The sequence below is a fragment of the Stegostoma tigrinum genome, chromosome 10 (genome assembly GCF_030684315.1).
Source record: "Stegostoma tigrinum isolate sSteTig4 chromosome 10, sSteTig4.hap1, whole genome shotgun sequence".
Taxonomy (NCBI): domain Eukaryota; kingdom Metazoa; phylum Chordata; class Chondrichthyes; order Orectolobiformes; family Stegostomatidae; genus Stegostoma; species Stegostoma tigrinum.
The window spans coordinates 74653443-74668981 of record NC_081363.1 but is presented as its reverse complement, the minus strand read 5'-3'; the positions used below and the strand labels follow the sequence as shown (position 1 = coordinate 74668981).

General features: G+C 39.8%; 1 protein-coding gene across 1 annotated transcript in view; it reads left to right on the top strand.

Moving 5' to 3' along the window:
* Nucleotides 1-15539, top strand: part of map3k9 (mitogen-activated protein kinase kinase kinase 9) — a 115009-nt gene that overhangs the window by 7360 nt on the left and 92110 nt on the right. Inside the window, exon 2 of the mRNA XM_048538127.2 lies at nucleotides 3032-3584. Within this exon, the coding sequence (XP_048394084.2) occupies nucleotides 3032-3584 (553 nt within the window). The remainder of the gene's footprint in view (nucleotides 1-3031; nucleotides 3585-15539) is intronic.

Genomic DNA, 15539 nt, shown 5'->3' with positions numbered 1-15539 from the left:
CCTGGCCACTACGGGCAATTTAGCAAGGCCGATCCACCTAGCCTGCACATCTTTGGACTGTGGGAAGAAACCGGAGCACCCTGAAGAAACCCGGACATGGGAAGAATGTGCAAACTCCACACAGACAGTCGCCCAAGGCTAGAATTGAACCCGGGTCCCTGGCGCTGTGAGGCTGCAGTGCTAATCACTGGGCCACCGTGCCGCCCCCAAATTATCCATAGTTTCAGATTGTAAACATTTGTGTGGATTTCTGGGAAGCCTGGTCATTATGCTTTGCACAGTCGACACAACTCAATATCATTATTTAATGTAAAACATTGGCATTTGCGTGTACATATTCTATCATACATCATTAACAGTGGTTGGGATTGTTAGCCTGTGCTAAAGCTTAGACTGTCATTGGATGCCAGTCAAGCAAGTGTGTTGTGTTTTTCCAATTCTTACCTTTCTTAGTCTTATTCAAAGATACTCATTGAATCCCTACAGTGTGGAAACTGGCCCTCAGAGCATCCCACCCAGACCCATCTACCTGTAATCCATATAATCTACACATCTCTGGACACTATGGGTAATTTAGCATGGCCAATCCACCTAGCATGCACATCTTTGGACTATGGGAGGAAACCCCTGCAGACATAGGGAGAATATGCAAATGCCACAGAGACTGTCGCCCAAGAGTGGAACTGAACCCAGGTTCTTGGTGATGAGGCAGCAGTGCTAACCAGCGAGCTGCCCATCAAAATTGATTCAGAGCCATTATTAGGTCTTAAATTTTAGATATTTAGTAAATTCAAATTTCACCATCTGCCATGGGCAGATTCAAACCAAGGTGCCCGGAACATTAGCTGGGTCAGTGGATCAACAGGTCAACGATAATACCACTAGGATATCCTCTCTCGTCTTGATAAATGTATACTCCTGTTTGAGCAACAGATGAAGCTACCTGTTTCACGCTGCTGCTACGTAATAATAGTATGAGTGTTGTTCACCACTAACAGGATATTGCTTTCAAGGCAATAAGACTCTCAAATGAGTCGTGTGATATGTGATGTCTGAAGCTCATGGCCTTCTTCTGTCTGCATAAGACAAAGTACTGACCGCATCCAACCCAGCTTATGTTTACAAAACTGCAAACAAAGTATTGGGGTGATTCCAAAATTGATCAACGTTTGAGTGTGCAAGTAATTACTCAGACATCTACTATAAGATCATCAGTCAGGCTTCCAAAGTAGTGCGTGTGCACATACTGGAAGTGACATATCAATGTACAAGGCCATATTTGCAGACAGAAAGGCTCAATACCCGTACATATTCTATTTCAACTAACAAAATAGGCGGTATCCATTTTCTGGTTTGTTTCTTGGGGCAATGCCCGGACCGATCAGTGTCAACCTGCCTGGTTTTGATTTAAACAAAGCTTGGTTTCACTTGTCAGTCATCATTGGACTGCTGCATTTGCCATGACAATGCGTCTTGCCAACCAACAGAACTCTTTTCTCGTATAGTATAAAATGTTATTCCCCTTTACATTTACAGTGCATTGATTTGTGCAAGTTGAAAAGCTTCGGCCAAATTTTTGTCAGCAAAAGATGTTTGTTATTTTTATTTCCTTCATGAGTATTAACATTTTTCTTATTATGTGAATTGTACAAAAAAAAACAGTGGGTTTTAATAAATAGTTGTTCTGATAACTGTTCAGTATTGTACTTGATTTGAAAATAGGAACAAGCGATTTTGCCAAGTTACATGTGGGTCAATTAACCAAATATCTATTGATGGTCTCTGAAGTTTTTCTATTGATAGATTATAATAGAGAAGGATAGAATGATCAAGTTTTGCAATAGACTATGAAAATGTTGGTTATGTCTCTTGCTTCCTATGCTGAGTGCAATTAGAGGGGAGGAAAATGATTTCATTTCTTTTATTTTGGTGCAAATGTTCATTGTAAGGCATCAGAACAACTAAATCTGTTTTAAAAAAATTGGAAATATTTCTTCTCCCCAAAAGAAGTTGAATCCAGATCTGCCACCTACCCATGTGTGGACCCTGTGTTTCCCAGTGGAGGCAAGGCCAAATGTTTTCATTCCTAGTTTCTGCTCGGCTGGACGCATTTTTGTGTTTAAATCAACCCTTGCTTTTGGAAGGATCTTTTTCAAAGTTTCAAAGGTCAACATTCTTCACAATCTGTGGTAATGGTGGTCAGTTCGAATTTCAATTTTTGCTTTGTGTTGATTTTACTTCATATTGGGACTGGTTCTTCTATATGTAGTACAAACAACTAATACATCTGATTTGGATCGAAGGAATGCTTAGAATAGGTTGACTTCATATTCATTGCAAAGACCAATTTTCGTAATTCATAACATTGAAAACCTGACTTATTGTTAATGAATACTTGGCTAAAACCCTGAAATTGCTTATCAAGCCAATTTCTATACCTAAAGGTACAGGGGGAAAATGACTGGAGAATAGGAAGAAATCAGGAAGCCTCAGGATATGAATAATACACAAAGGATATTAAGTTTAAGCTATATTAAACACAGGATAAAGTAGAAATGCCAATAAGATCAGCATCTGGAAGAGACAAATTTTTGTTTGCTGCTACACTGAGGCCCCTTCATTCAAATAGCACAGTAAGAATGTTTTTTGGAGGGGCAGGAAGAATTTGAGCTTAAAAATTCAAGTGTGCTCCTATTTTATGGAGATGTTTTCCTGTTCTATACTTTGATCATTTGTAAGAAAACATGCATAAAATAAAGGATGGATTATTTAATATAATTGACAATGGAAACTTCAGTGTGTGTCCATAGTGCATAAGATACAGTGAAAATCAAATAGTATGGAGCAGGTGTAATGCTAGGTGTAATGCTATCAGTGAGAACAAGAAGAAATGATGAGTGCTGTCAGGGACAAAAGGCATGTATGATGAACTAAATAAATGAATTCTCTCCCTCCCCCCCTCTTTTCCCCCCCCCCACCTCCTCTCTTCCCCCCCCCCCTTTCTCTTTCACTTCCTGTGTTGACTGTTTAGGATTTCAAAGTCTCTGGAGATGAAGGCTGGTGGACAGGCAAAATCAATGACCAGGTTGGCATCTTTCCCAGCAACTATGTCACCAGTGCCCCATGTTACAGTAAGTTGCAAGGTCGGAGCACGGAACACTACCCTCTGCCACTGGAAATGGACTTCAATGAGCTGCAGCTGGAGGAGATTATTGGTGTCGGTGGCTTTGGAAAAGTCTACAGGGGCATCTGGAGGTCAGAAGAGGTAGCTGTTAAAGCAGCTCGCCAGGATCCAGATGAGGATATTAGTCAGACCATTGAGAATGTTAAGCAAGAAGCAAAACTGTTTGCTATGCTGAAGCATCCTAACATCATAGCCTTAAAAGGGATTTGTCTGAAAGAGCCCAATCTTTGCTTGATCATGGAGTTTGCCCGTGGGGGCTCTCTAAATAGAGTGTTGTCAGGCAAGAAGATACCTCCACATATTCTTGTCAACTGGGCAGTACAGATTGCAAGGGGCATGAATTATTTACACGAAGAAGCAATTGTTCCTATTATTCATCGCGACCTCAAATCTAGTAACAGTAAGTATATCAGCGATGTCTGCTGCAAGTTGTTTGCCACCTGACAAGTATGTGCTTGTTGTTTTGGTGGGAGGAATTCAAATAGCTTCAGGGGATAAATTATTTTGCTGCATACATTGTGGTTGATAAAGTGTATTGTGAAATTGAGTGTTACAAATTTCAGTTCAGTTCACTTCACTCATCCAGTCATGATTTAAAACGAGTTCCCTTGAGTGTGCGTTTAATGTTTAAAATACAGAAGGAATTGAGGGTAGGATTACCATGACGTACCATGCAGTCCCATAATGAAAGATCTATCCCAGTGATAATAGTTGCAGATTTCTTCCACTGCTGCATTGTACCACGGTTCAGTGAAGATAAAGCTACATTATGAGATCACATAGCTTTCTGTTGACATTCAGCAAGTGTAAAGAACCAGGTCCTGCTTGATTGTGGGATTTAAAAAGAATTTAGTGCTGTTTTTAGCCCAATATTTTCTAGATGAGCCCAGTTTGGGTTTGGGGGTTGGTTCGCTCAGTTGCGTTGTAGTTGGTTTGCAAAGCAGAGTGATGCCAAAAGCACAGTTTCAATTCCTATGAAAGCCTTACTTTCTTGACTTCACTCTCTTCCTGAGGCATAGTGACCCTCAAATTAAACTCATCGCTAGTTGTCTCTCTGTCATGAAGGAGCAGCGCTACAGCAACTTGACCTAGTTTAGATCAGGCCTTCCCCCAAAACGTCTGCCCACAGTTGGAGAAATATACTGTCAATCCTCAGAACTGATTCTGTCTGAATTTCATCTGTTGATCCCAGGTTTGGAAATTTCTGGGCTTTTCTCCCAGCACCTTTTGAGGAAACAGTTCCACACAGGCAGCACCCTTCATGTGGATGAAATGTTTCCTGATTTCACACACAAATGGTCTGCCTTCAATTTTAACATTTTTTGCCTTTATTCTGGATTCCTGTATCAGAGGATTGAGTGATAAAGGGAAACTACCAAATTCCTTGCTCATTTTTTAAAAAATCAATGAGATGGTCGGGCAATTTTGTGAACTCAAGGGGCTGCAAACCAATGTTATGCAAACCTGCTTTTATAATTTTTTTTTAAACCTTGGGAACGTTCTCGTCAATCTGTAGTTGTAGACCTTTTATGATAATTATTTTCTGAGATCCGATACTTAAACTGAATAGAATGCTCTAAAAGGCTTTATACATGCAAAGCATCACTTCCCTGCTCTGAATTACAAATCTATAGAGATAAATGTCAATATTCCATTAGTCTTTTTAATTGCTTTTTATACCCGTGTCCTAGCTTTGTGATTTGTTTGTGTGCACACTCAGATCCCTTCCTTCTCCACAGATCCTTCTCTCTCACCGCAGGGAGAACGTTGTCTTGCGTTGACTTAAAGAGGATAACTTCTTTATCCTCCACGTTGAACTCCATTGTCTTTACTACATATTGCACTTTATCCCAAATAAATTGACAGCACAGATATTTACCACTGCTGCACTTGATTTATGTGAGGTAGCCTGAACAAACATATGTAAGGGTTTAATTTATTCATTCTTGAAACTTTTCTATTTGGCCTAGGTCAGCTGGACAAGGAATGAAGAAATTTACACCTTGGTTACTTGTGATCAGTATCCCTCTTTTTATTGCCCTTGATATCAGTTTGCACTTTTAACAATTTCATGGGGGTGAAAAATTGCACTATAGGATGCACGGAAAGCCCAACTGAACCCAGAGAAATTTGGTCCCTCGCTTCGAACCCAATCTAGACAGGTTGTATATTGTCTCTGTTGTTCATTAGCATTATCTTGTGAAATTGGTTTGTGAAGGGAGTGTTCTTCACAGATTTGAACTGAAACATGTAGTTGTGGACAGGGGAAAGTGAGTTTTATGCTGCATCTGGTTTTATCACGCCTTCCCTGGGAATGCTTGAATGTCAGAAAATATTCCCATCTCCTCAACACTAATATGCATGGCCTGAATACACACAAGGTAGAGTAAACATAAAACAGGTTTAATTTTAAGGATAACTGCAAGTTTTATTTATATCTGCAAAGGCCAGTGACTTCACAATTAATGACAACCCACAGCGCTTCTTGTTATCTAAACGTGAGAGTGTGCCAGCAGCATATAAAGAATTTTGCCTGAATCTTTTTTTTATGACCATGTGTGGCTGAGCTCAGTTTAGTTGTTGACCAACATACATGCTGAGGATCACTGAACAAGGATTGGTGAGTTAACTTTCTCCCCCTACTTATGAGACAACAAGGTGTAGAGCTTGATGAACCAAGCAGGCCAAGCAGCATCAGAGGAGTAGGAAACCTGGCGGTTCGGGTTTAGATCCTTCTTCAGAAATTTCTGAAGAAGGGCCTAGACCCGAACTGTCAGCTTTCCTGCTCCCCTGATGCTGTTTGGCATGCTGTGTTCATCCAGCTGTACACCTTGTTGTGTCAGAGTCTCCAGCATCAGCAGTTCCTACTATCTCCCCTCGTTATGAGATAACAAAGTGTGGAGCTGGATGAACACAGCAGGCCAAGCAGATCTCTCCCCTCGTTATGAGTTTGTTTCTCTCCGGGACATCAGGGTTCACTTGTATATTCTTCCTGCTATCTTGCCTGGGATTGGTACCTCAGCACAAATCAAGTTTTGAGTCTGGGATCTTCTGGATTTTATGGTTCAGTTTCAAGTTTGATAAATATAAAGGTCAGTTTTCATCTTTTTTTCTCATCAGCCTGTCCAGAGATATTATTACACACCTCTGGGGCAGGTGAGATTTGAACCCAGGCCTCAAGTATGCTGGTTGTAAGCACCTTGCCATGAAATACTTCAAGATGTTTTTGTTTTCAGCTTCACCCTCCTCAACAACCCCCCCCCCCACTCTGCTCCCAAGCTGATTTGTACAAGGTGAAGATTAAATACTTACGTGATTTCCTTTATTGATGACAAATTTGTGACAGCCATTGTTGATGATTCCTTTTTTCATTCTGCAGCATGTTTCCTTAGGTCAGCAAATTGATTTTACCCCTCTCAGGTCATAAGTAAGAGGCCTTTAAAGCATTTTTTCCAATGAGACCAAGCAGGGAAAGGAGCTAATGACACTTAACTGAATTTGATTTTGGTGCGCAACTGGAAATATATTAGGTGCTTAGATTTTTATTCAAATTAATTTTGTTTTAATTTAATATGTTTTATCATGTAGTGTGTGTTTAAGACTCCCATTTCAACATTTTCTCCAAGTGCACCTGTAGTCTTGATACTGATTTTAAACAGTAAAGTAACTATTAGGTTAAATTTGTAGCTCAACATGCATGCATTAACTAGAAGCCACAGATTGAGTAATTGACCATGGTACCACCCAGGTGATCCAAATTGATAAAACCTTGCATAACTAAATGGAATAGGAGACTGACATATGTTGTCCACCACCTGCAGTCTTAGTGAAGCTACTCCACAGTACACAGGTCTGTTGACCACTGCAGAAACGACCCAGATAAGCTGGGTGAAAATAAAGTTGGCAACAAGATTAATCAATAGTGCCAGAGAGGGAAGGGAGTTTGAGTCAGAGATCTTCATCTTCAAAAATCAACATCCTATTCCAGTATCCTAAGGGAACATTAAACAATGCAGAAGATACATATGCACTCAAGTGCCTGACTGGCCAGATAAGATGTAGAAACACTTCCTACAAAAAGTCTTTCTACAGTGCAAAGACACCTAATACTCAGTTAAATGGAGTTGAGTAAAATTAAGGTTGTCTTTAGGTCAGCCAACAGGAGACTGGAAAAGAGAATTAGAGACAGTAATTAACTGTTTGGAAGACTTTTTCTTGTTTTGTGAAGAATTAGAAGACTTCGAAAGACATTGGGGCATTGAAGTTGTTCAAGGTTCAACACAAGGGATTTAGTAAATATTAAAAGTGTGAAAGGAAATTCTTGCAGATACTACAAATCTGAAATACAAACAGGAAAAAGCTTTGTTGTAAGATTAACTATTTTCTCTCCATAGCTGCTATCTGACCTGTTGAGTACTTTCAGCATGTTTTCAATTCTATAATAAATAAGTGTTTTATATTATATAATGTGATGGTGCTGAAGGAAATATTTTACGTGTTCATTGAGCTCCATTTATTCTGTTGATGTCAGTCAGTGAATTTAACACTTGACTTTGGACAGAGCAGATGTATTCTATTCAGCTCTCAAGAGTCCTAGTAATTACACTGGATGAGTAACGTAGCTGTACTTACTGCTATCATGCAATCAACAACTTTGGTCTCTTCTATGGTGGTATATATACTACAACTGATTATTCATTGGAGCCTAGATCAGGTGCAAACAAGGGAGGATTAATGGCAGTCAACCACCTTAAGCAACCTGTTCTCTGTACCACATACTGGTAGAGGTGCCAGTAAAGGATAATATAACAGGGTAATATAACAATTTGCATCAGCCTTCACCTTGAGGATAATGCATGACTGGTTCAACTTAATGAATGTTAACAATTGTAATATTATCGCAGGTACAAATGTTGCTTCAGAAAGAACTAAGAACCTGACTATAGGGCAACCAGTCTAGATGGTATCCACCTGAATGTCCGTTGGAGGTGGGCCACGTGCTGCGTGAACTCTGGGACAATGCCTTTGACTAGACTGATAGAGTTCCCATCTTCAGAAAAAGAGACAACTCTCCCTCCCTTCACTGTACTATTTGTTAACCTTGACCGATTCCTACCAACTGTATATTTCAACCAAGTCTAGAGCCCCAACTCTTTTTTAGCTTATCTCGACACAGTATTCTAACTGAGGTCGACTTAAAGGCTTGTACAATGTCAAAATAGCATGCTTAGTCTTCTAAATAATTGTCCTACTTATGCACCCTAACGCGCTATTCATTATGGCTATTGTTTCACAGCACTACTCATGATTTATTCTCCAGAAATACTGAGATCCTTTTCTTTCTCCATCTACTTGCATACAATCTTAAGGAAAAGGTATTCATGTTCAGCATTCACTTTTCATGGAGAGCAATGTAGGAATGGTTGTTGAGGGAAATCATTTGGAGAAAAAAAAATAATTATTTAGATGATTCACAAATAAGTGTAATCGGCTTCAAAAAAGGTCATGCATTACAAATTTAGTAATTCCTTTTACGGAAGTAACAGGATGACAGCTGAGGAAATCCAAGCGAGCATTGTCAAGGTAGATCCCCAAAGCTTTTGGGAAGGACATAGTCAGGAAATTGGATCTGGAGTTTTCTGGAAATTGGTCAGCTGTGATGTTCAATGGGGATCTATGCTGGGGCACTGACACTCTACTGTTAATTAATGATATAGATGAGGGGCTTTTAACATAACCTACAAATTTACCGATGATACGAGGATTCTTGTAGGTGTTAGGACTAGAAATAGTGATCAGTGACTTCATAGGGACCCTGATGTGCTGGAGGTTTGAGTTTGTCACTGGCAAATGATGGCTAACTTAGAGGAGCAGTGTTATGTATTCATGAAAAGTGAATGCTGAACATGCATACAATCTTAAGGAAAAGGCATTCAAGTAGTTGGAGAAAGAAAAGGATCTAAGTATTTCCGGAGAATAAATCATGAGTAGTGCTGTGAAACAATAGCTATAATGAATAGCGCGTTAGGGTGCATAAATAGGACAATTATTTAGAAGGCTAAGCATGCTATTTTGACATTGTACAAGCCTTTAAGTAGACCTCAGTTAGAATACGGTGTCAAGATAAGCTAAAACAGTTGGGACTCTAGACTTGGTTGAAATATGCAGTTGGTAGGAATTGGTCAAGGTTAACAAATAGTACAGTGAAGGAGGGAGATTTTGTTCCAAGTTGACAGTTTCTTCCAGTTGAATGGATTGGGAAAAACCAAGAATGAAAATTAAGATTTATATAAGATCTGAATTAGGTTAAAGACATGATGTAGTTCTTTTCCAGAAAATAGTGGAGTTCTGGTACATTCTGATGGCTTCTAAAATGGCATCTGTTTTGTTGAACAACTTCAAGAAGGAGCTGGACAAGTGGTTAAGGTGGAGATAATATCTTTCAGAAGTTTGGAGCTTGGGAGGCCAGAGTGATCACCATATTGTGGTTGGAAAGAATGTTCCTGAACTATCCTACCCTGAATTTGCCTCCATTTATAATCTTTGTCTGTCCAGGTAATTGTATAGTTTTGAATAGCATGGGGAGGTGCGTATAAGCATGATGGAGCACAGTGTCATTTCTGTCTGTTGTCCATATGTGTGAAACATCTCGTAGGTTAACTTGCAGAGGATTGAAAAGAAAATTCTGTTGCGTCACATTTAGGCACCCCAGAACAAAAGCACATTGAATTGGCCTCAAAAGCAAATATCAATGAATGCTAAGAATTATGAGGGCAGATTTTTCACTGGCCATGCAGCCGTTATACCATCATAAATGGGTGTGGCGTCCAGGGATTCTGCAGAATCCCCATTGTAGCACATTCCAAAAGAAGTGCATAGGAAATTGAATTTTGCACTAGGAAATTCCTCTAAACCTGGAACCCAGTGAAAGTCCCTACTTAAGCCAGAGACTTTGCGTAGTTCTGATTAGTTTTTTTGGATGGGTTACACTATTGCGTACTTAGTCCAACTCCTGAGAATTTAACGAAGTGACCTTATACTTACATCCACAATCCAACTTCTCCCCCCACCCCAACCTCTTTGATTGCCACTCCCAAAAAATCTGGCCTGCTTCTTTCCCCACGGCCCACTCCCCCAAAAAAAATTGAATAGAGTTGTTAAGGCCGAGGTACAATTTGATTTCCTTTTTTCTCTGTTTTCATTCTCAGAATGTGGGTCAGCTAGACTGGCATTAGTGTGGAGTCAGAGTCATACAGTGTGGAAGCAGACCTTTTGGCCCAACCAGTCCATGCCAACCGATAGCCTAAAATAAACTAGCCCCATCTGCTTGCGCTTCACCCGTATCCTCCAAAACTTTCTTATTCATGTACTTAACTAAATGGCTTTTAAACGTTACAACTATAGCCATATCCACCAATTACTCTGCAAGATCATTCCACACATGAAGTGTGGAAAAAGAAGAAGAAGAAATGCCTACATGTCTTTTTTTTAAACTTTCTCCTTTCATGTTAAAAATACACCTCCTAGTCTTGAAATTCCCCACCCTAGGGAAAGGACACTTGCCATTCACCTTATCTATACCCCTCGTGACCTTATAAACTTCTGTAAGGTCACCACTCAACCTCCTGCACTCCAGTGGGGGAAAGAAGTCCCAGCCTCTCCTTGTACCTCAAACTCCCTATTCCCGGCAACATTCTGGTAAATCTCTTCTGAACTCTCTCCAGCTTAATAATGTACTTTCTATAACAGGGTGACTGAAAGTGAACATAGTACTCCAGAAGAGGCCTCACCAATATTTTCTACAATCTCAATATAATGTCCCAAATCCTATACTCGAAGGGCTGAACAATGAATGCAAGCGTGCTGAATGCCTTCTTAAACATACTATCTGTACATGATGCAAATTTCAAAGAATTGTGTAAACCCGAGGTCTGTCTGTTCTATAACACTATTCAAGGCCCTCTTTTAATTCCATAAGTTCTGTCCTTGTTTGTTTTACCAAAATGTAATATCTCTCATTTATCCAAATTGAACTCCATTGGCCATTCTTCTACCCATTGACCCAGTTGATCAATATCTCTTTGTAATCTGAGGCAACCATCTTCACTGTCTACCATACTACCAGCTTTGATGTCATCTCCAAATTTACTAACCAATGCCTCGTAAATGATTTAGATGAGAATATATATAAATGACAAACAAAAGTAGATCCAGTACCGATCCCTTTGGAACATTGCTGGTTACAGGCCTCCAGTCTGAAAAACAATCTTGCACATTTCTATATCCCCTCCTCCCACCTCAAGCCACGCCTCCATTTCCTACCTACTAACCTCATCCCGCCTCCTTGACCTGTCCGTCCTCCCTGGACTGACCTATCCCCTCGCTACCTCCCCACCTATACTCTCCTCTCCACCTATCTTTTCCTCTATCTATCTTCGGTCCGCATCCCCCCCTCTCCCAATTTATTTCAGAACCCTCTCCCCATCCCCCTCTCTGATGAAGAGTCTAGGCCTGAAACATCAGCTTTTGTGTTCCTGAGATGCTGCTTGGCCTGCTGTGTTCATCCAGCTTCACACTTTGTCATCTTGCACATTTCTAATTGCCTTTGAGAAGATGTTGCAGAGCTGTGTTCGTGAACCACTATGGTCCATGTACAGTAGACGCATTATGATTTCCAAGATTTTAAGTGACAGTGAACAAATGATGATACAGTTGCCAGGCCAGGTAGTGTGTGATTCGAAGTGGAATTGTAGTTGATAGTGATCCCATAAAAACCTGCTGCCCTTGCCCTTCCAGAAGGTAGAGGTCATGAATTTGAAAGGAACCATGGTAAGTCGGATGAATAGTGTAAAATTACTCAGTGGTTTGGAAATATGAGATAAAATGTGATGGAATAAGCTCTTCATTTATTAATAGTAAAGGTATTTTGTTCCAGAACTACATTCACAGTCCAAAAGCTGATTGCAGTATTACTCAAATTAGATAACGGTTAAGTAATTAGATTAAATAAATGCAACTATATAAACAATCATGAGGTAAGAAAAATAGAAAAACAAATTCGGTAAGTAATGGGGAGGTGGTTATTGTGATGCTTGAAGAAGGGTTATGTTGAATTAAAATTGTTGAATTAACAAGCCAACATGCTATTTCTACATTACAGATATTGAAGTATGTAGAGATTTTATCATTTTAGATAAATTGCTGAGGACACAAAAAGCTTGTCTTGTAACCACATCAAATGCAACGTCATGAGAGTATGTTCTATTTTGAGCAACTGTCCTATTGACCTATCTGTCTTTGAAAAGATTCCACCCTCATTCACTCTAAACCTGTAGCAGTATCTGAATTTATCATCCAAGCTTTTTCCTTCTCTTTTTTCAAGATGTGCTCTGGTGCTGACATAGAGTTCTACAGTTGACGTAATGTGCCATTCTGCATCTACATACTACTAGACACAAAACTAAAATTGCCTGCAACTCTGCTGCTTGTGTCCTAACTTGCACTATCTCTTCCTCACCGATTTACTGTGCATTCACTGTTCTGACTGCTATTCTAATTCTTGCCTCTTGAGCACCCATAATAATTGCTGTACCGTCAGTGATTGTACTTTCACTTGATTAGGTGCAAATTCTGGAATTTACTTCCTGCACTTCTTTGCCTCTCCACCTCTCCTTCCTCCTTTAAAACATTTCTGAAAATCTGCCACTGATCAAGTTACTAGACACTTCCCTGAAAGCACCTTGTGTGACTTAGTTTGGGGCAAGTAAAGCCTGAGACTCTATTCAAGGAGGAAGTCATGGAGGATTCTTTGATAAAATATTCATCTCCCCGGCCTGCTGATCCAACTGTTGTCAGACTTTATTTAATGCTTCTGTCAAGTATCTTGAAATGCTTTACCACATTTACAGGCAATATACAAGTAGGAGTTATTATTTGGTGACTTGTAGCAACCAAGTAAGTGGAAAAAGCAAATGGAAAGTGAGTCAACATGACTTGGAAGACCTCATGGTTTAGTCCTGCTTATTTATTGTGTACATGTATGCACTTTTCAGCAGTTGTTAATGGCTAACGAGTGGGAGCAGTAAATCTAATTATTTTCCCTTGGTCTTTCTGACACACCCACTCCAGCCAATTAGTGGGAAGGAAGAGTTGAAGGAACCCCATCATCATTACGAAGATCTGCCCAACTGAGAAAAGATGGTGAACTGAATTTTGAATTTTCTTCGATTTTTTTAAATTATGAAGCATTGGTCACGGCGTCTGGTTGGTGCCCTGTAATATACTTGTTTTCAATTTTCTTTTAAAATATTAATCATTCCAAATGGTTAAGAAGGATTGGCATTTCTTTAAAAATAAATTGATTGATAGTGATTCTAAGCAATATTCAAAACATATAGCATTTGTTAATGGGCTACATGTTGATTTTATTGTGACTGACTCAACATAAACATGTCTGTGCATTTCCTTGCACCTTTAAATTTTTAATGATCACTATCCAATATTTAAGTTATTGAAAGGATGTTCGAAATATTAGTTTGTACCAGGTGAAAACTTTAAACGTATATGGAAGGCTCACATCAGGAATGGTAATGAAGGGCATAAAATTCCCCTTAATGAAAAGAAGAGTATCCTTTCGTTTCGCTCCATAATTCATGAATTAGAAAGTAATTGGATTGGTAGAATTGACATATATCATATCTCTGCACTTGTACTATTTAGTTACTATCTCGTTGGACAAAAAGAAGAATAGCAGGGAAGTTATCCGCACTATCAATGTCAATATTTGTCTCCCAATCAATGTTGCATCAAAAATCTTCTGGTTCTTATCAAGTTGCTGTTTGTATGAGTTTGCTGTGTGCCAATTAATTGCTGCATTTCCTGCCTGATGACAATGAGTGTACTTCCTAAGTACTGCATTTTTAGACAACAGTGCTTGTGAAAAATCCTGTATAAACGAAAGACTTTACGCGTTTTTACTTGCACTCATGCCCAAGGATGTATTATGAAATTTTGAGACATGAGAGTGCTGAGAAACTATGATGGCTGTTTCATTTCTGAATTTACTATTGGATTGTTCTCCAATGTATTCATCATTAAAGTCCCCGAAATAAGTGATGTGAAAAAACAGATGTCTAACAACAAAAGCTTGAAAATTTACAGCCTATATCTGCTTCTAATGTACAATGTCAAAAGCCAAGTCTCGTATTTGCGATCTCACTTAATGCACTCACTCATTCTCTCGCACACAACTGAGGGGAGAACTAAGATCAGGAGGAGATAGAGGAAGCATAGAGGCCTTAAAAGAGCACATTCAGAATCAGGACCTGGTAGCATGTGGGTAAATAAGACCTGAACTTCTATTTGACGAGCAAGTTGCTGAGAATCCTTTGGTTAAAAATATCCACCTCTTCCACCCACTGATCCAGCTCTTGTGGCAAAAGATTCCAGAACTTCATCGTGGGATTAAGTAACCAGTAAAAAGCTGCTCACCAGTGGCATTTTCTGCACCACTGTATTTCGACCTTGTGTTGTCAACATCTCAACATTACAACTTAAGCCAGATACAAAACCAGAAGTGGAAATTTCACCCCCGCCCCCTCACCCCGCCCCATGTCTCATGATGAATGAGTGGTCAAAAAGCAAGGTGTGTTACCAGGGCATCCCAGGCTAAGTCACAGAGGAAATTCAGTGGGGGAAGAGAGCCATAGCACAGTCTTGATTTTGATAACAAGACTGTCGTCAGCTATTTTTCAAAACCTGCCTCCTGCTATTGATCTGATGAGCCAAAAGAAGTCTACAGAGGATATAGTGATGTGGTGGAAAGCTGCCACGAGTAGTGGTCAGAGCAGGTTGAAAAGAGCCAGACCCAGGGCCTAAAAAGGGGCTAAATTCAAGGGTGTGGGTTGTTGAGGCACAGGCATGTTACATCTTACAGAATCACAGTTTGTACTCTGTACTCTGCACCTTGGCATGTTCTTGGACTTTTTTGCCTTGAATATTCATCACACCTTCCTTGAACTTTGGCAAAATTATGTGATAGTTCCTGATTTCAACCACTGAACCATTCCTCTTGTGCCTGGGCCTGCTCATTTGTGTGTATACCATTTTTCCTGAAATCACATTGGACTGTCCTGTACTGCAATTCTGTTCAGCTTCTGCATAATGATGTCTACACCCTCGGGCATCAGCATCTTTTGCTTGAATGCAAAACACCTGTGTATATTTAATGTAAGTCGAGTTATTATTATTCACCTGGTAGAAGGTCTTGCTGACCCAGCCTGCAGAGACCCACTACAGTAGCAAAAGACTTGCTGCAGAACTTCTCATTGTAAGCTATCAATCAGAGCCTAAAGTA